Source organism: Leptopilina heterotoma, unplaced genomic scaffold (genome assembly GCF_015476425.1).
Source record: "Leptopilina heterotoma isolate Lh14 unplaced genomic scaffold, ASM1547642v1 Lhet_347, whole genome shotgun sequence".
Lineage (NCBI taxonomy): Eukaryota > Metazoa > Arthropoda > Insecta > Hymenoptera > Figitidae > Leptopilina > Leptopilina heterotoma.
The window spans coordinates 768,740-791,144 of NW_025111030.1; the positions used below are offsets into that span (position 1 = coordinate 768,740).

Here is a 22,405-nt window from a genome sequence, read left to right on the forward strand (position 1 = left end):
GCTTTTCGTGTATTACTTTTGTACTTAGACAAAAATTACCTTAGTAAAAAGCACATTCTGCCTTTAATTTTTTTCAGTGTGTGTTAAATTTTGAAAAAATTTTTATTTACTTAGCAAAAATAAATAAAAAGAAAGAAATAAGTAAAAAAAATAAGTTTTATTACAACCGAACGAGCGTTAGCGAGTGAGGTATATGTAGCTAGTTTTAATAAAAAGAAAGTTCCCAGATAGCACGTATTCTTGTCGCAAGATTGCTGTAAGCTTACATCATACTTGCTGCAAGATTGCCGTAAGCTTGCTCTTATAAATTTTATTTTATAATATTAAAATATACTTAATATTAATTTAATATAATAAAAATTAAAAATATTTTTAGCAAGATTTCGGAAACCATACCACAATATTACAGAAATATTCCACGGAAAGCTTGCTGCAATAATATTGCAAGTTTATACGTACTACATGGGTTTTAATTCACAGTGAATAATTCTGGTAACATTTTTGTCAAAATTAGTAATTATAGATATAATATTTATAGAATACAGATAATAATCATAACTTAATTATTACTTCTAATTTCTAATTTAAATTATTAAAATTAAAATTTTTAATAACAATAATTCGGTAACTATTATTGATACTTAAAATTAAATAAACTTAATTCTATGTTACAATTATAGATTTGTACTACGAACAAATGGTAGTTAATTCTTAGATTCTATACAAAGCTTTTTGGATATTATGATTTTAGATAAATAAGGTTAAATAATAAAATATATAAAGATGAAAAAGTTATAGTTTTTGTAAAACTGGATTTTTCATTTATTTCCAATAAATAAGATTAAAAGTATTTCATTAATTTTTTATTTACTTATTACTGTCTAACAATTTATCTATGACAGAAAATAATACTGGTATAAATACACAGACTTGTTTATTTATATTAAAAATAATTGTCATTCAAGAAATCAAAAACATTAAAATAAAAATACAAAAATAAAAAGATATTAAAGTGGAGATATTATCTTGTTGAAATTAATTAAGATTATAAAAATTTTTATCTTTTTTAATTTGTATCACTAGAAATAAATGTATCTATAAATTATAATTTACATAAAATAATAAAACTACCTCTTATATAATATAAATATTCTAATCTAATAAAAGTATACTTTTATAATATCTTCAAATTACGTATGTACATAGCAAGTAATCTTGCAGCAAGCATGCGGTAAGCTTCTTATGCAAGCACAATATTGCAGCAAACTCACAAAGCAATATTTAAGCAAGCAAATATTTTGTCAAGCTTACACGGCAAGGAATCTTTAGATGGGATATTTGAAGCTTGCAGCAAGATTGCAAAACTTGCACAGTAAGCTTGGGTCAATATTACGTGCTATCTGAGTACTGTATATATCTATAAATTACTATTTGCATTTGTATTTTATTTTCCTACAATTTCCTACTGTTTTCTTGGTAATTTTTATTTTACAACTTACCCAAGAGAAACAAAATAAAAAATACAATAAATAATATAGTGAAAATTACAATAATCCTTTTCACTCCTTCGACCATACGAAATTCTTTCCATTTCTCGAACTTGCATCAGATCGTTCAGCATCCGTCTCGGCATCGTAAACATTAACAACCTCGCGAATAACATGCGCATAGGGAGTAATTCCTGGATTTTGTCCTGCGAATGGTCGATAGGGTACCTGATGCTCATGATAAGGATAATCGTCGACCGTTGTGTCCAAACCATAACCATTGCCGTAGCCAAAACCGTTAAAATTTATCGGTGGCGTCGGTCCAACTGGTCCAGAAAATATATTATTCCATCCCAATAGACCAGTGAGTATTAATGCAATTTTCGTCAATATCAATGCTTTTTTTGTGACAAAAAGAAGAATACCAAATACAAGTGGAATCAATGAGATTAAATTGAACTTGAATCCCAGAAGAAATGGCAGGAGAACGTGTTTCATCAATGTTCTACCTGTAAGCATAAGGAAGAGAAAGGCATTGTAGATTCTTTTGTTTTATAAAGTCGATGGCCTTGACCGTGCTGCCTTCTCTTGGTTGATCATCACAGCACGTTCAAAGTTTACAAAATCTACCACTCGGTAGTGGCAATTGAATCCTTTCTTTTTCTAGGTGCACTTCCTAGCTAGATGATGATAGGTACATATTCTTTCTCCAATGTTCTTACCGATTCGTATTTACTCTATCTACTTTTCCTATGAGGGAATGAATTTACTAGTCTCACGTTAGATTGCGCTGACGTACGATTTCCTCAATTTTCTAAACTTTAGTTTCTTAATTCAAGTTAACACTTCAATTTTTTTTAAATTCTGAAATTATTTAATTCTAATTTTCTTGTTTTTAGATTTTTAAAATTGATGATTTTCATTATATATTACAGATTAGTAAGATTAATTCCTGTGAAGCAACTGACCTATTTTGACCTACGTAAAATGAAAATATAACACAAAATTTGAAAGAATTTAGGAAAACTGTCTAGAGCCCTTCTTCAAACGGGAGAAAGTGGGGAAAAAATTCAGGATTTTAATTTCTCCATTTTACAGAAAAAGGCAGTAAAGAAAATGAGAGAAATAAAATACAAAAGTACAAATATAAAATAAATGGAAACTAAAAAAATGAAGGAGAAAATGAAAGAAGGAAAAAAGGATAAAAGAAGAAAAAAAGAAAGCCAGAAGGAAGGAATAAGGTAGAGAATGAAAAAAGAAACAAAAATTAGAGAAAAAATAGAAAATTAAAGGAAAAAAGAGAAGATGAAAAGAGGAAATAAATAATGAGTGAAAAGTAAAATGAAATAATAAAATTAATAAAAAAGAAGAAAAAAGAAATCAAGAAAGAAGGGAATGATGTAGAGGATAAAAAAAGAAAAGGATTTAAGAAAATAGAAAGAAAAAGAAAAAATAAAGAATACAAGAAAGAATAAGGTAATAAAAGGAGGAAATAAAGAAACGAAAAGTACCCAGGTAGAAATTTGTCAAGTATTATTTGTTTCCTTTCAGTAGCTGTAGAGTCGAGAGCGAGTTTTACTTGCCAAGACAATCTGACCAGTCCTGAACAAATGACTGGCCAGTTTCACTGGATAATAGTACATTGTACAACTAGTGGCGAAAGTGTGATTTTTCGAGAGTGAAGTTTGCGGCTCGAGTGTAGCGAGAGCAGCAATCACTCGAGAGAAATCATTCTTTCACCACGAGTTGTGCACTACGTTTTCTCCAACGCCTTGCGAGGAAAGGTTTCTTCGTGAGTTTCGTATAATTTTAATTAAAAATGTTCTTATGTTTAATATAATAAAAGACGAATGTTTTGAGTGGGGAAGAAGTTAGATACAAAATAAATCTCGGTCAAAGAACAAGAAAAAAGAATAAATTCATGATTTACTTTCGCCACGCCAAATTTACTTTCGCCACGCTAAAAATTACTTTCGCCACGCTGAATTTACTTTCGCCACGCCAAATTTTACTATCGCCACGCTCTTCAGAGCAGTTGAGAAAAGTTCCACTTTCGCCACTTTTCTACCAAGAAAAGTACTTCTTTCAGAGCAAGTGTTGGAGAAAAACAATTCCCCTTTGTAAACAGTACTTTTGTCAAGTCACTGACCAGAAAATCTTATCATCGTGATAAGAATTTCTTTCCAGACACTGGCCAGTGACTGATTTGAAGAATTATTTAAGACTCCACATAGAAAAACTATTCCACCACTGATCAGAAAAACTTGCCAAATCCAAATTATTCTAGATTTTTCCAAATCTCTAGCCAGAAAATCTTGACACTATCGAAAAAAGAAACTGCGGACACAGAAACTGACCAGTTACTAAGGAAAAAAACAAAGCACCAGTCCCATAAAAATACACTCTTAGTCAATCATTTATAATTAGATATTAAAAATAATTTTTATGTTCTATACGGTCAAAAACAGAAAAGTCTAAAGTAACTTTATTTAAAAGTTATGATCGTTTCACTGTCACATTACCAAAGTTTACATTTTTCTAGATTTTGACAAGATAAGCCGTCAAGTCTCTGACAAGTGACTAAACAGTTTATCTGGTCATAATTTCTGATCATTACTTTTGACAAGTCACTGGCCAGAAATTCTGGTCAAAATCGGAATAGAACTTCAGTTCTTAAACTTGTAGTTATGATAAGTTACTATCTAGTCACCGTGGCTGCGTGGTAACGCACATGCGTTGTGTTTCCAGGGTCTAGGGTTCGATCCCCCATGCGTGCGAATTTTTCATTCTTAGATTTAAGTGTTATTGGTAGAATAATAGTTCATTAATCTTAAATATTTGAATAAACACAGAAATATAAATAAATATGTAATTATAAACAAAATAAAAAGAGCCAGGAAAAATTATATTTTATTCTAGATTTTGATCAGAAAACTGTCCAGTTACTTGTCAGTTACTTGCCAGTCACAGGCCAGATAATCTAACCAGTGACTGCTAAAGCAGCGCGTTACATTTCCAATCCATCACTTCCCTGCCAGATTTGGATTTACTATATGTTCACTTTTAAAGTGGACATAAGGTAGACATAAGGTAATCGTTGAAAAAAACTATTTAGAAAGTGTTATATAGCAAAAGGAAGTGTTGATAATGTAAAATGGATATTTAGAGATTCGATTTAATCAAAAATTGCAATTAATAAAGCTCTAAATAATAAATAATTACTCGAAATTCCTGACAGATTCGATAAACATAAATGTACATAGGTGGTTACACTTTAAATAGTGGAAAAAAGTTCATCAAAAAAACTAAAAATGTTAGAAAAAGCTCTTATAATTAATAAATTAACTATTCTATAGTCGATTTATCCATTATTTAAGTTGAATTAAATCGTAAATTGTTCAATTATTAATGATAAATATGCGAACTGTGAGACCTGTCAATGTATTGGTAACATGCGTGATGCTTGTAGCAGACTACGATTCACTACGATAGGGTGACCAGATTTTGAAAATGGTTTCGGAGGACAGCCACCAGAATATAGCCACCACGCGACTGACCGCGTATACTCGATTTCATTTGTCATTAATTTTTTTATTTAAATAATTAACAGAAAATAAAAGTTAATTTTACTGCCAATAGGTTGTTTAGTTTGGACTAATTTATGAGGGTGAGAATTTTCCTCACCTGCGACGGATAGCGTTACAAAAAAAGATGCGACGGATGAAGGGTTAATAAAAAAAGACCAAAATAAATAATTACCAATTAATTAATAACAAAATAAGAAGTTAAAAAACAAAGAATGAAAAATTAATAAATAAATGAATGAATGAGAGAATGAAGAAATAAAGAGGATAAGAATAAATAAATAAGGGAATAAAAGAAGAATGAAAATAACAATAAGTGAATAAAAGATTGAAATAAAGTAGAAATAATCAAGGAGAGAATAAAAATATGAAAGTAAAAAATAAAGAAAAAAAAAGCAAAAAAGCGATTGTTAAATAAAAAATCATAAACAATGAATTAACTTATTAAGGCTTTAAAAAGAAGTGAAAAAATAAAGAATGAGTAAAAATGACGTATTAAAAAAATAATCAAATAATGAATGAAAGAAAAATTAAATGATTACATATGAGAATGAAAAAGAATAGAAGAGCAAAAAAACAATAAAAGAATAAGAGAATGTAAAAAAAGTAAAAGAATTAATAAATGAGAGAAGAAAAAATGAAAGCTTGAAATAAGAAAATAAACGACTAATAAATCAATAAGAAAATGACAGAATAAGAAAAGAAAGAATGAATGTATTAATAAGAAAATGAGAGAAGAAAGGAAATATAATAACAAATAAAAAACAGGAAAAGAATAAAAGGAAGAATAAATAAATTAAATGTTGAGAGAATGAATGAATAAAGAAAGGAAAATAGAGATATTGGTAGAATAAACAAAGCAGTGGCTTATCCAGGGGGGACATGGGTGCTTGTCCCTCCAAGATTCGTATATTCCTATCACTAAAAAAAATATATTTATGATACTGCCATAAATATGGTCAATACTCACATATTATATTGGTGGATATAAGACAGCCATACAGTATTGCTGTTTCAGCTATACGCAGTGTAGAACAGCCATATGTATGTGAGAGACAGTAATATGTATGTGAAGAACACCAATACTGTATTTGAAGAACAGAAATACAGTATTGTTGTTTCAGCTATACGTCCTTACTATATTCGTATGACAAAATCGACAATATCATTTTTTTCAGTGTATGAAATAGAAAGAGATAACATTATATTGATTGAAAATGAGAGACCGAAAGAAGAAAAAATATAAAGATAAGGAAAAAAAGAAAAGAAACAAGAAACAAGGAAAGTGTAAAAAAATATTAAAAGTAGTCTAATATTAAAAAAAGAACTAAAGATTAAAATGAAAGTAGAGGACAAATTTCCAAAAATAGTATCAAAAAGTCAAATAATTAAAAACCGAAATTAAAATATTATAGTTTAATTTGAAATTCATCCCCGAGGCGTTTTAATACTTCTGCAGCGCTCCGTTATAATTACGTAATCTTATAGATAGTTTTACGCCTGATCTCTTCCTGTTATTTGTCACACTTCGATACTCATTCATTGACCTAATCATTTCTTTAAAGAACCACACACTTAAGGTTAAATTCACTATAATTTTATTATCAATTTTCACTTAATTGCGCATTTAATCGTAAAAATAAAAAAAAAGAATTGAAATTACAAGTCATTTGAGATTAATAAAAAATGAATAGTTAGAAAATTTTTTTAATTTTTGAAAAAATTTATCTGTATACACCTATAATACATAGTTCATCAAAATTTGTAGTAAACGCAGCCCCAAAAGAAGATATTGAGGTCAAACAACTGGAATGTAAGAAATTACCTAAAAATTTGAAAAACACACCTGCCTTTCTAAAAGCAGCTGTTTTCTATTGTCCATTAAATCTTATTAGAAAAATAGTTTCAGATTTTTTAATCGTTTCTCAATTTTTTTATCTGTATATTCATTATTATTATTATTATTATCATCATCTTATTCCATATTTCTTTTCATTTAGCTATTCATTAATTTGCATGCGTGTAAATTGTTCCTCAATTGTTAACCTTTTAAAATTTATGCCAAAAATGATTTAGTTTATTAAAAATAAATAAACAGATAAAAAGTGGAGAAAAGGAGAGGAAGTAGAGAAGGTAGAAAAATAAGGAAAGAAAAAAGAGGAAGTTAAAGAAAAAAAAGAATATGAAAAGGAAAAAAGAAGATAAATATGGTTATGATGAAGATTATGAACTAGAGAAAAAAAAGAAAATGCAGAAAAACAATTATGAGCAAGAAAATAAATACAAAAGGAGAGGAAAAGGTGAAAAAGAAGAAGAAAAAAGACGATGAAAATAATTTTAATAAATGTTAGAGAAAGAAAATTATTTTGCAGATGACCAAAAAGAAGAAGGTATAGAAAAATAAGATAGTGAAAAAAATAATACAGAAAGAAGAAAATGGTAAAAAGAATAAGAAAAAAATGAGGAAGAAAAAGAAATATAAGGTGAAGTTAAAAAAATAATAATAATTATAAGAAGATGAGAAAGTGAGAGAAAGAGTAAAATATGGTAAAGATAAGAAATAAGACAAGTAAGAATGAGATTGTGAGAAAGAAGAAAAGTCAGAAATACGAAAGATGTCGAAGAAAAAAAAGGAAAAAATTGATAAAAAAGATAACGAAGAAGAAGCTGTCGAACAGAAAAAGCAAGAAGAAGGAAAAGTGTAAAATAAAGAAGACGATAAGGAAAAAAAGAAGAAAAAGAAAAATTTATAGAAAAGAAAAAGAGGAAGATGAACAAAAAACGAAAGAAGAAGAAGTGGAGGATAATAAAGAAGACCATAAGAAATAAGATTTTGTAAAAAAAAGAAAACAAGGTAGAGGAGAAGAAGAAGATTTTTTTCTCATTCTTCCTTTAAAGTGGGTCAACTATCTTCCATTAAAATCGTCTTAAACCTTAAAGTCTTGCGAGTATATAATTTGTAAAGTACAAATTCAGCACAAGGTGTAATTAAAAGATTGGATTGGTAAATGACTATCAGATTATGTACGATCCTTATCTCTTTTATAATTACCACCTTTCGAACCTAAATTGTTTAAAAATTGCGGATTCAAAATGTCGAAAAAATTGATATGATTTGCTGGGAATTTGTTATTCGGAGCTTTTCGAGGTCACTGATTACGAATCTGAAGTTGATTTTTAAAAATTGAAAATGACGGACCCAACGTGGCGGATGAAAAAGTTGAAATCACTCAGATTTGCTTAAAATTTGATACTTCAGGGTTATTTTGAAATATTAAAATCATATTCGAAACTAAATTATCCCCAAGTAACAAGTAACAATTTTTGACTTTTCGTCATCCATTTTGAATCCGCCATTTTGAATTTAAAAAATCTGACTCCATATTCGTAATCAGCGATCCCAATAACCCCCGAATAGCAAGTTTCAAGCAAATACGAGTGTTAATAATAATAATAATCTATGTAACCAACGGAGGCGGTTCAGGGTCCATCCTGGCCAGATGGTAGTACCCTGTTAAGGCCCGATTGTCCCTCGATACGGGACAAACACCAAGTATGAGCGATTTGGCCAGTGGCCAGTGGCCCAAGGATGCAGGAGGGCAACAACGCGTTGGTAGTTCCACAGATCATCGTGGAGAAGGTGGAGAGACGAGGGAGTACGAGCAGTGTGACAAGTCAGGCTAGCTGCATTTCTGTCTTCAGTAATGCTTCAGCTAATGACATTGCTAGCTGCAACAAGGACCAAGATGAATGCATAAAGCTGCGGGAGGAAGAGGCGACATGCATTCAAGCAATGGAAGAAGAGGTCAGTAAGATAATAAAGTCCTGCGATGTCCAAAGAAATGTCAATATGACAATCAAGGATGGACTTAAAAGCATAACATCGCTCATACAGGAGATCAAGGCGAAGCACGCAGCAGCTGCGAAAAAGGACGAGAGTTTCTACCAGGGTTTGACCTGGTCTGAAGAAGCTAGACAAGATCGCAGAGTTAGAAGAGATCGCTGTAACGCAATCGTGTTGAGAAACGTCGTCTTAGATGCTCAGAAGCGGAAGAGAAGTGATCCTGAGCCTGCGAAGGATCCAAAAAGGAAAAAGGAGGAGAGACCAAAAAGGACTGGAGGAAAAGGGATCAAAACGGTTCCAAAGCCAGACCAGGTAAAGAAGGGAAGAGCCACAGTGATCGTTAAAGTGGCCAAAGGAAAAACTTTCGCTGAAGTGCTGGCGAAAGTTCGAAAAGAGGCTGACCTAGAGGCCAGTCAGACAAGGGTTGTGGGAGCTTTACCCACTAAAAAGGGAGACCTTCTCATTAAGATTGGAGGGTCTTCAAACAAGAAGTTGTTCGCCCAAGAGGTGACTGAGGTTATCGGCGATCTGGGAAAAGTGCAGATGGCGGACCGGCAGACTGTGCTGGAGATCCGCGACATGGACACCCTCACCGTACAGCAGGACTTTAAGGAGGCCCTAGACAAAGTATCTACGGTACCAGCAGGAAGCAGGAAGGTGACGGTCCTTGGACCAAATAAGCGAGGTATGAAACTCGCTGTCGTGGTCACCACCCAGGAGGATGCTACCAGACTAGAGAAGATAGGGCACATCAAAATCGGTTTTGTGTCCTGCAGAATCAGTAGGAGAGTTATGATCACAAGGTGTCACAAATGCCTTGACTATGGCCATATAGGCAGAGATTGCCAAGCAGTAGATAGGTCTGCTGCGTGCTTCAAGTGCGGAGAAGCTGGCCATAAGGCAGCAGATTGTAAGAAGAGCCCATGCTGCTTCTTATGCAAGGCGAAGTTCGGCGAGGAGGAGAGTATCCAACATGTCGCCGGATCAGGAGGATGCAAGGTCTTCAGAACTGCCCTAGAGGAAGCCAAGAAGACCCTGTCAAGGACAAGAAGAAAATAAGGCCAAAACAAGAGCGGCACGGAAGAGTCGCATCAGCGACTAAACGGGACCATCCATCTACGAAGTTTGAAGCCAATAGGTAGTTCCGTAGGTGAATAATAGGTCTAATATTATTGGGTTTTTAACATGGTAGGGTCGATATGAGTCCTTGATGTCTAAAATCAGAAGGCAATCGACAGAGTCCTGTATGATTCAATTTGTAACAAATTGTTTCTCTATAAAAGATTTTACTGTTTTCATAACCTTTCCAATTGAATTTATTCGGTTGTAAAGTTTATGTTAACTACCCAGCAGAAAGCTAAGCAGAAAGCAGAAAGCCCTTTTGCGCGGGGTTGCTGGTCCTCTATCGGACGCGTGCCAGGTGGCGGATAGGTTAGCTTCCTAGAAATAGGTGGTATCGAGGAAATCAAATACTCGACGCGGACCAAAACCAGCAAACAAGAAACATCCATCATGAGCGATTGTAAAAACGAGGAAAAGTACCTGCGGGGTAATGCTACGGCTAAATCCCTCACTGGTTCCGATCGTCAAGCGCTTTCGAGCGTGATATCTAAGGGGGATCCCTTACTGAAAGAGGCTTTCAAGGAGGCGAAAAAGGACCTCAAGAAAGAGATCCGCAGGTCGCGACGCCGTAGCTGGAAGGACCTAATCGATGAAGTCGATAAGGACCCATGGGGTCTGGATTTAAAAATCGTGACTAGGAAATTAGTGACGAGACAAAAGACCCCCGGCCTGGACAATCCCGGTTGGGTCAGAAAGGTAATAAGTTCTTTGTTTCCTCCTGCAGAGGGACCTTAGAAGGGACTGGAGTTTTTGCAAAGTCGAAGAGGAAGAACTCTTCACACTTAATGAACTACAAAAAGCAGGCAAAAGATTGAAAACAGGTAAGGCGCCTGGAATCGATGGGATAAGTAACGAGATCCTAAAGTTGGTTATCGACACTTCACCCCAGATTCTGCTTCGATGCTTCAATCTTTGCCTTAAGAGAGGAGAGTTCTTCCGCGACTGGAAGCGACAGAGGTTAGTCCTCCTGAGGAAAGGTGAAAAACCTCTAGATAAAGTCTCATCATACAGGCCTATATGCCTGCTAGATACGATGGATAAACTTCTAGAGGATATGGTTCTGCAGAGAATGCAAAGCCACTTGACCGAACAGAATCGTCTATCCGATCACCAATTTGGTTTCCGTAAAGGCAAGTCCACAGTTGATGCCATCCAGGCAGTTGTGGACATAGCCAAAGCAGGAAAAAACAAATTGGGACCTGGAAAAAGGAAGAGCTTCTGCGCGTTAATAGAAATTGACATACGCAACGCGTTTAATTCCGCAAGATGGAAAGATCTCATCGAGTCTATGAAAAAGAAAAACATGCCGCCCTACTTGTTGCGGATAATGGATAATTATCTTAGCGACAGGTGGGTTATATATGAGGGAGACACCTGCACTCTCAGGGAAGAGATGCAGCGTGGGGCTCCTCAAAGCTCGAGGGTGGGTCCATTTGTATGGAATGTATCTTAGGATGATTTTCTGCGAATGGAACTGCCCGAAGGTGCGGTGATCATCGGCTTTGCGGACGACGCGTTGTTCGTGTGCACTGCCGAAAGTGAAGAGGCTCTTGGGACATTGGTGAACGAATGTCTGCGACTAGCAAAAAGCTGGCTGGATACCAGAGGTCTTGAAATGGCCCTGGAAAAGACCGAGGCACTGCTGGTCACAGACAGACGTGGTTATGAGCTTCCACGAATCGTGATAGACGGATTCGAGGTCAAGTGGAGTAAACAAATTAAATATCTTGGTGTGGTGTTGGATGGAAGGTTAAACTTCCACCACCACATGGCTACGGCGTCAAATAAGGCAATCGAGTGTGCGGCTAATCTTTCACGGCTAATGCCAAATGTTGGCAGACCCCGTGAAAGGGAAGAAATGTTTCTCTTTTCTAAAGAAAGAAGTTTCTTGGATGAGGAAATAAGACCAAGCAAGGGCCTGATCCGCAAAGAAGCGAGGCACAGGCTCATAGAAAGATGGCAAGAAAGATGGGATGGTAAGGAAAAAGGTCGATGGACTTATTGCCTTATCCCGAAACTCGCCACCTGGATAAATAGGAAACACGGCCAGGTTTCCTATTATCTGACTCAGGCGCTCACAGGTCACGGGTGTTTTAACTCGTACCTGTGTCGCTTTAAATTACGCGAGGACGATGTGTGTGCATATTGCCAGTTCTCTGAGGACAACGTGGAGCACACCCTCTTCTCATGCAAGAAATGGGACTTGGAGAGGCAAGCCATGTTCGACGGTGTTAACTGTCAGGTTACACCGGAGAACATGGTAGAGCTGATGACCCAGTCGGAAGAAAATTGGCGGCAAGTCGAGAACTTCGTAATCTCGGTTATATCGAGGAAAGATCTCGACGGCCGCCAAAAAGCGTAATTTAAACAGCTTTTAATTTGTTTGTTTTTTTTTTATTAATTTATTTTGTGATTTATTTGTCCTTATACATTTTTTGGTTTGTTTTCTGTTTTTTCTTCGCCTTTGTACAATTTTGTCTTCTCAACGTTATATACGTGTTTACTTTTTTTTTCTTTTTTATATCCGTTTGCGATTTTATCTTTTGACTTTTACACTTCTTAAAAATTTGTTTTTTTTATTATTGTTGTGCTGTAAATTCCGCTTAGACTTTAAAATAGTTTTAATAATTTTTTTTAACTACGGACGCATGAAAACCGCAGAGAAAGGAAGAAGGTCGCATTAGCGACAGAGTTGGAGCGCCACCCTCGAAGGCTAAAGTCTCACGACAGTTCCGAGGGAGGGTAAAGGGCTCCAGAAGAAGGGTTACGGGTTTTAGTGGGTCGGGCTGGTAGTAGATCGCCAGTTTATTAAATTTATTATAACATTTATTTATTTATCTTTTTTTTAATATTTCCTTTTATTTCATAGTATAAACCCCACATAACCTTGGAGTGCGGAATCCAAGGTATCTGTAGGCAGATTTCCCAAAATTCCCTAAGCAAAAAAAAAAAAAAATAATAATAATAATAAAAATAATAACATTACTATTAATAATAACAAAAGTAAGAAAAATAAGTACATTAGCTTAGGAATTAATCAAAGTATGTTAATTTATTAATAATATGTAATAAGAAAAAAGACCGTACTAATAATCAATTCTAACGGTCGACTTTTTATTTTCTCAAGCACCTATTATACACATAAAACGTCAAGAGCTACAACTTCTCACTTTAGATATTATACTCGTTTTCATGAACTGTACCATAAAACAATTTTATTGCAAAATACAAAAGCCATAAAACTTTGAAACTAATCCTAAAGAGTTTAATAATTTATCGAAAATGTTAAATTGTCGAATGGCGTTAGCTAAAGATAAACAAATTGCAGTTAATAAAATTTTCAAAATAGCAGTGAAATATTGTATCGCAAAGAGAAATTATTTTTGATTCACAAACGTTAAAAACAGAAGTTTCTAAAAAATTTAATTGGATAAGATAATAAATAAAATAATTTGATTATCTATGTTTATAAGGTTTTTGGGGTCACTGAATCCGAATTTATAATCTCAGATTATAAAAATGATAAATAGGGGACAATTCTATTTTAATTTAGTAACTTTAAACATCCCCGACAATAAAAAGTTTTATTGGATCCGACATGAATTCTTCAATATGAAAGAAACTATATTTATGTATTATTGGTTCCTTTTATACCTATTGGCCATAAAAATTTTGATATAAAGTTCCAGCCCAAAAATTTTCAAACTGCTTGACAAAATCCCTCATTACAATAATCAAGGATAGTTAACACGTAAGAAAATATTTACAATTACTTTCTTATCTCAAATTAATCAGAGAAACATATTAGATCGGCATTTTACATTTTTTATAATAATTGTTGCAATAAATGATAATAACTTAACGCAGGGGGCGTCTAACCCACCCAGGGGGGATATATGACCAAATGCAGACCTTATTTATTACCTTATTTATAACGTAGAGTGTTTTCAGAACCCTAATTTTTGTCAAATAAAATTGTTTATATTGTGGCCTTGGGTCCAAAAGATTTAAAAAAGTTTTATTCTAGAATGAAGGAAGTCTCAATGGATCTTGTTCAAACAAGAATCCAGTAAATCTAAACAAATTTTATTCCATTTTTTGACAGGTCTCGATTTTGAGGTTATGTTGGCCTTAAAAAAACTTTTCTAATTTAAATTTTTAAAATTTTTATAAATTTGTATTATTGAACAATGTGTCCTGATGAGCTGTGTTCACAGTGAAAATGCATTCGATGAAATAAAGTTATAATTGCTGATTTTTAACAACTTTTTTAAATCTTTTGGACCCAAGGCCACAATATAAACAATTTTATTTACCTTATTTATAGAATTTATAGATGTAATTTTCGAATTAGGGGGCATTTAACCGCACTTTACCCTAATATTCAATTCGGATTCAGCGAACTCAAAAACCCCCCAAGTAACGCATTTTAATCAAAAACTGTCAACTTTTAAATTTTCTGACATAGTAAGCCGCCATATTAAATCTACCATTTTCAATTTTTAAGTTATCAATAAATTTCAATTTAGTACTCGTAAAACCCCCCGAATAACAATTTTTATGCAAATCTGAGTAATTTTTGCAATTTTTGGTCGCCACATTGAACCACCATTTTAGTTTTTTCAAAAAAAATCAGATTCGGAATCAGACCCCAAAAACCTAAGAATAGCTAGTGATATTTCAAATCGAAGTAGATTTAGTATTTTTTGTCGTCTATGAAATAAAGGTGGCACAACTTTTATTATTATTATTATTCCAAATAAAATATATAAATAAACTTTTTATGAGCTGTATATGTGCTATGGACTGACAAGCGGTTAAAAAAATGCTCCCGATATTTAAAATTTTGTGGCAAGTGATTTTTTTTATTTAAAGAAAAAGAGTTGAGAAAAGAAATTTTGTTCGTTTCAACTAATTAAAATTCACTTTTAGAAGATGAGGAAAAAATGAGAGATTATATATTGAGCAACTCACCACTTCCAGCTTGTCTATTGTTTAATTTAGAAACTCGTTCATCCAATACAAATTCGAGTACACCATTTGCGTTTAAAGTAGGTCCAACACGCATTTGTAGACCTGGATAAAAATTTCCCATATCCCATTGAAAATTTCTACGCTCCATTAGTCGCGATGCCGCTTCAATGACATTTCCAAAATCTTTTGGATCATAATCTAGGTCAAGAAGATCACGCGATTGACCCTCGCTTCTTTCAAATCGCATATCACCAAAATTAAGATCATCCTTTTCATTTATGGTTTGCAGTGAAATTAATGCGCCACGATTTATGCATTCCATTGTAGTGTACAATTTTTTTGAAAAACAAACTCCAATATTTTCACTGAAACTATTTGATTCATTGGTATCGAGATTTGAATGATCTGATTTTGATTCCATTATCACTGCAAAACAAGCAGCTAGTGATAGGAGGAAGTAAATGTTTCGTAGTTTGTTTTTCATTGTTATTGAGTTTCTGGATTTCAAAGATTTTTATCAGATGTTCAACTTTAAAAGTATTGAAAGTCCTGAAGGTTATTTTGTGATCAACTGGTCAGTTTCGGAGTTGATCTTCTTCAAATCACTCAAGCTGGAAAGTAGATAGAAACAGTTGACACTTTTCTTGGTTGCGTAGCTTTCAAGTTGGTTTCGTGGTCAGCTGATCAATAGGAAAATTTATCGTCTTCAAAACAGTTTAGACAGAAAGTAGATAAAAATAGTTCATTCGTTTTTTGGTTTTCTAGAATTTAAATGATTTTCGTAATCAATTGATCAGTTTTGAAGTTGATCTTCAAATCACTTTAGCTAGAAAGTAGAAAGGAACAGTTGATTCGTTTTTTGGTTTCACAATCAGCTGATTAACTGAAAAGTTCATCTTCTTACAAAGTAGATAAAAATATTTTTCTTGCTTTTATGTAGGTTACCTAGCTTTTAAATTGTTTTTGCAATCAGCTGATCAGCAAGATTGAACTTCTTAAAAATAAATCACATAAAAAGTAAACAGAAAGAGTTAATCCGGCTTTTAGTTAGTTAAAACCTTCCTCTAAAGATGATATCGTGATCAGCTGATCAGCTGCAAAATTGATCTTTTCGAGAATAAATCTAAGAAAGTAGACAGCGATAGTTGATCAACTGGTCAATTTCAAAGTTGATCGTCATCAAGTCAATTTAGACAGAAAGTAGATAGGAAAAATTGACTCGTTCTTTTGTTACCTAGCTTTTAAATTGTTTTCTTGCTTAACTGATCAGCTGCGTAAATTATCTTCTTGAAAATTTAATCAAGTTGTGAGTTAAGAGTAATAGTTGATCAGTTTTTTGGTCATCTAAGTTTTTGAGTCGTTTTTATAATCAACTGATCAGTCTCTAAGTTGATGCAGTTAGAAGATATTTAGCCATTCATTTTTACCAAAAGCTGATCAGCTTCAAAAATTGACAGTTGAGCAATCGCCTATGGATAAAAAGTTGTCTACAATCAGATAAATGTTTCCAGTTTTGAAGATGGCTAAGTAAAAATTCTCTTAAATTTGCTTATTTTGAAAATCTTAGAGTTAATCATTTGGAAAGTAATCAGCTAAATAGTTAATCAGGAAGTCGATTATGCCCTTTCAGTTCTACTTTGACTTTCATTTTCTCTTTCACTTTCACTTTCATTTTGACAAATTTTTATTTCCCCTTTCATTTTCACTTCTATATAGATTTTTAGATTCTATAAATTTCACTTTCTATCGAAGTGAAAGTGAGAATGAAAGAGAAAATAAATGTAAATGTACAAGAGGATGTGAAAGTGAAAATAAAAGTGATCAGTCATAGTGTTAACCCCTTGGCTGTCAACGAGATTTCCACTGTTTGGGCCAAAAGTGTGTTGAAAAAATTTTTAATGGATTTTTATAAAACTTTGTACCCTAATGTTTCTGGGGTCGCTGATTACGAATCTGACATCAGTTTTTCTAAATTCAAAATGGCGGATCCAAGATGGCGGAATTTTTTCAAAATTCGTTGAATTTGCTTGAAACTTGTTACTCGGAGGTTTTAAGGGTCGCTGATTACGAATCTAACATTAGTTTTCCAAAATTCAAAATGGCGGATCCAATATGGCGGACAACGAAATAAAAAATTGATCAGATTGGTTTTAAACTGAATACTTAGGGATTTTCAGGGTCGCTGATTACGAATCTAAAATCAGTTTTTCAAAATTCAAAATATCTGGTTCAATATGGCGGAAAATTTTTAAAAATCTATTAAATTTATTTGAATCTAGTTAATCTGACATCAGTATGATAATTTTTGGTGAAATCAAACTTCGATAAATACCCTGAAAAAATAATGACAGATTCGTAATCAGCGACCCTAAAAACCCCCGAGTATTCAGTTTCAAGCCATTATAATTATTTTTTTATTTTGTCGTCCGCCATATTGGATCCGCCATTTTGAATTTTGGAAAACTAATGTTAAATTCGTAATCAGCGACCCCAAAAACCCCCGAGTACTACGTTTCAAGTCAATCTGATCAATTTTTTTATTTTGTTGTCCGACATATTGGATCCGCCATTTTGAATTTTGGAAAACGAATGTCATATTCGTAATCAGCAACCTCGAAAACCCCCGAGTAACTGGTTTTAGGAACATTTAAGAAGTTTTTAATCACCCTTTTTTAAGTTGCGCATATATGCGTCATGAACCACTTTTGGCCAGTTTAGTTTTGCGCATATATATGCGTCAGCGACAGTCAACGGGTTAATTAGTAGAAAAAATTGATCAGTCAAAAAGTTAATCACTTGAAAGGTTTGATTATTCAAAAAGTTAATCACTTAAAAATGATATATTACAAAACGATCTATTAAAATGTCACCAGTTACGGAATGATCAATTACAGAATATAATTAATAAAACCTTAATGAATACGGAATGATCAATTACAGAATATAATTAATAAAACCTTAATGAATATTAAGGAATATTCATTATAAAATGATCATCATCTATTTCCAGTTACAGTTGAAAAATGATCCTGAAAGATCCATAAAAAAGTGATAAGCTTGAAAATGATCATCTTCAACAATGATCTATTAAAAAGTGATCAGTTACCAAATGATCTATTAGAAAGTGAACAGTTACGAAATGATCTACTCAAAAAGTGAACATATAAAGACTAAACAATAGAAAAGTGCTAAAGAATTATCCAAATACTTATTCACCCTAGGAATTCAATAAAATAATCCCACTTCTGCGAACCATTTCCGAATTTTCATCCTCGAGTTTTGCAAAAATTAATCAAATTATCATTGATTTTGTTTCGTCAAAAACAACAACTCAACAAAAATCCTTCGAGATCTTCAACTTAGCACACAAATTTCCACGAGTTCTTAAGCAAAACTACTGAATATTCCAAAGAGAACAGCCACCTTTATAACTTTAGCAACGTTCGCACACAGTATATAGAACAATTGGTTTCACTTGATGAACAAACAAGAAGCGAAAGTTATACTCCACCAAAGTTCTTTTTATTATTGTCCGATCTGAAACGCTTGATGCTCCCAAGTAAGTGACTTCCGGTGACTTAAAGATGAGATTATGATTTCAGACGCATGTCATAAAAGAACGGATTATACTAAACAATATAAATATACATAATAAGTGACTAAAAATTAGCCAAGCAAAACGGTGATGATTCAATGTGGGCAAAAAAATTTCTTTTTGTTCTTTATAAAATTAATATTTATTTATTTAAATATCACAAGTTATACATGGTGATAACTTTTAACAATGCATGTACCAGAGTAACAACGAAGGATGCTAGGGGTAAATTCAATTTTTTCTATTTTGTATATTGCAAAACAATATTTATTATACAATATTTATTTTTTTTCAAAATAGAATTTTACTACAATTGTTTCGTGACAACAAATATTTCATTTGGAAATGTCATAAATTTGCAATAATTAATATTATCATCATCACACAGGCACACAGAAAAAAAAATTTGGTGACCCAGAGGACAGAACCTTATATTCCTACGTCTTTTGGGTCGCTGAAACCGAATATGATCATGAAAAATTTTTTTATTTGCCTATTTTCCCGCTGAAACCGAAAAAGACCACCAAAAACAAATTCGTCCCTCCCTTTACGCCCTAAATACACCCTTGGAGGGAGTTAAAATTGAAATTTTCACGAAAAGTCGAATGCAGTATCTATTCCTATGTTTTTTGGGTCCCTGAAACCGAAAAAGACCATCAAAAATAAATTAGTCCCCTTATCCTCCCCTAGCACTCCCTTAGTATTCCTAGGGAGGAGGTTGAACTTTTCGGTTTCATGAAACTATTCATGAAACCGAAAAGTTCAACCTCCTCTATACTTTTCATAACACCGTAAATTTTAATCCCCTTTAGGAGTAGTAAGAGAGTAGTAGGGGGTGAAGGAGAGGACTAATTTATTTTTGGTGGTCTTTTTCGGTTTCAGAGACCCAAAAAAACATAGGAATAGACACCGCATTCCACTTTTCGTAAAAAATGAAATTTTAACTCCTTCTAACAACATAACAGGGCGCTAGATAGGTGAATTCAAAGACTGTTATTTTGTATAAAACTAACTCCGGAACATGGAAAATTTTAAAACTCCAGTTTATGAATTGAAATGGTACCTAATTCTTATTCCAAAAGTTTTTGGAAGGGACAATATAACAGGGCGCTAGATAGTGTTTTTAATTAACATTATTCTGTAAATCTATTATTTTTAATAATTAATTAAATACATATTAAAATTTAACTTACTTCAAAAGATTTTGAATTATTAAAATTTTTCAAAAATGTAGGTTCATTCGAAAGACATGATAGGCAAGCGGTAGACTACCAGCCTCCAATCTAACTGCATAGTTAGGGGTATTGGTCGGGAGATATAATAATTTTTTATAAAAGCTTAGCTAAATCCTCTCGATCGAATCCAAGTGAGATAGACCCCAATTTTTCACTTGATAAAAAATAACCCTTAAACATAGACTTTTAAAAAGATTTTCATATGTGCGCCAAGAGTTTACAGTTTCTTCAAACGAAAAAGTGCTAGTTAGAGGCAGGCCGAGATAAATTAATTTATCCACGACGTCTATTTTTTAGTTACCAAATTAAAAATGATTTAACTGTCTCTTCCTGTAATATTTCCTGTCCTATTGCATGTATATATATATAATTATTCCCTACAGACTGGTTTTTTTCCTGATATTTGGAAAATGATCAATGTGTCAGACCTGTTCCTAAGATAACTAATCCAAAGTAACCATCCGATCTGAGACCGATTTCAATAATTTGTGCCCTATTCAAACCATTAGAACGCCTCGTCTGTAAACAAATAACATCATATTTAAATAAAAATAAATTATTTGAACCACTGCAATCTGGTTTCCGTCAAATGCATAGTACATGTACGGCTGCTTTAAAATTTTCATCTGATATCAAACTTGCTATGGATGCTAGAGACATTACTGTTGCGATTTTTTTTTTGACTTTCCAAAGGCATTCCCCTCTGTGGACTATCAACTACTGATTAATAAACTTGTTTCATTGAATATGTCCAACTCTGTATGTCGTTGGTTTGTGTCTTACCTTAGGCTTAGATCACAAAGAGTTATTGACGGTAATGGGAACATTTCGAATTGAGACCAAGTTAAGTGTTGTGTTCCGCAGGGCGCATCACTTTCTTCTCTATTGTTTAACTTATTTATTTCTGATCTCGGTAGCGATTTTAAATTCTGTAAATGTCATAAATATGCTGATGATTTTAAACTTTATCTTTCTGGTCCTTTATCTGATATTGCAAACTTGCTTAAAAATATTCAATACGACATTAAAATTGTTGAACAGTGGGCAGTAGGGAATGGCTTGCGTCTTAATCCTAATAAGACGCAGGCGATAATCTTTTCTACTACTAACTTTTCATTGGATTTCTTATCATCTCTCCCCCCTCTACTGGTTGAAGGAACTCCCATTTTATTTGGTAAGACTGTCAAGGATCTTGGTCTGACATTGGATCGTACTCTATCATGGAGGGATCATGTCTTTGGCATTTCGCGCAAGACATACATGGATCTTCAGCAATTAAATAGGAATAGGGATTCTCTCCCTACTCCAGCCCGGTTACTTCTTGTCAAGTCATTGATTCTGCCCTTCTTTTATTATTGATGTGTGGCTTATGACGATATCTCAGAAGAGCTGAATAATAAACTTGAAAGAGCCTTTAATGCTTGTATTCGTTTTGTATATAATCTACTGAAGAATGAACATATTACTGAATTCAGAATTAAATCTGGACTTTTGAATGTTGCTATGAGGAGACAGTTTTTTATTGGAAACTTACTTTATAATATTTTTCAACATAAAACTCCGATTTACCTGTTTGATCTTTTTGAGTTCAGGGCATTTGATGATGTAGTTTTTAATAAACTTCGTGATAGAAAATCCGTCCTTAAAATACCGTTTCATAGGACTTGTAAAATGCAGGGGTCATTCACAGTCAGAGGATCTAGACTGTGGAACAAAATACCACAAACAATAAGAGATGCGTCTAAACATTGTATTTTTAAAAAATTGTTTTTTGAGTTGTTGTTTAAAACTAATGATACTTTATTCAACGTCACTTACTGGTAAAAATAGATTCATTTTCAATTCATATTTTTATTTCATAGTTTATGTTTAATATGCAATTTTAAAGTTGTAAAATTAAATATAGATTTATAATTAAATACCTATGTATCTTGTTCCTCAGTGGCCTCATTAGCCCTAGGAACTTATTTTTAAATAAATAAATTAATTAATTAAATTATTCTTTTTAAAAATTACAATTTTGTATTTGTAGTAGTGGGTTAAGGATGAGTTAAAAGTATAAGAACTTAAGTGGGAAAATATAGTGCGTTCAATAGTATTACGAGGTTACAAACTTTTGACTCCGATTACAGGGGATGTGATACCTTAAAGCAAAATTTCATTAAAAAATAAAAAATATTACGAAAAATATTAAAAATCTGATTAAAAAATGGAAATACATAACAAAAGGAACAAAGGGAAATAGCGCAAAATATCAAAAAATAGAATAATAAAATCAAGAAGAAAAGTAAGATTAAGAAGAGCAAGGAGAAAAAGAAGAGAAAGAAGAAAAAGAAAAAGAAGAAGTTGAGCATAAAGAAAGTATAATGTGGCTTAAATACTAAAAAACCTCGAGAAAAAGATTAAGATTAATAACATTGAGAATGCCAAAAAGAACTACAAAATTCAAATAAAAAAATAACAAAATAAATTAAAGAAACGAAAGAATAATAAAATAAATAATTAAATCAATGAAGAAGAAAAATTTACTAATAAGAAGAAAATGTTTGAATGAATACTATTCA

The 22,405-nt window shown here is 32.7% G+C and overlaps 1 protein-coding gene across 3 annotated transcripts; it reads right to left on the bottom strand.

Moving 5' to 3' along the window:
* Positions 1–1,134: 1,134 nt before the first annotated feature.
* On the bottom strand, positions 1,135–18,391 carry LOC122505160. Of its 3 annotated transcripts, none has more exons than XM_043616639.1 (3): positions 18,228–18,391; positions 15,012–15,622; positions 1,135–1,996 (listed from the first exon to the last, which is right to left on the bottom strand). In XM_043616639.1, the coding sequence occupies exons 2-3, from the start codon at positions 15,493–15,495 to the stop codon at positions 1,560–1,562; spliced, it is 921 nt and encodes a 306-aa protein (XP_043472574.1). In that variant the 5' UTR covers positions 15,496–15,622; positions 18,228–18,391; the 3' UTR covers positions 1,135–1,559. The 3 variants fall into 3 exon arrangements, with proteins under 3 accessions (XP_043472574.1, XP_043472573.1, XP_043472572.1); XM_043616638.1 differs by having other exon boundaries at positions 15,012–15,837; XM_043616637.1 differs by having other exon boundaries at positions 15,012–16,480.
* Positions 18,392–22,405: the final 4,014 nt, after the last annotated feature.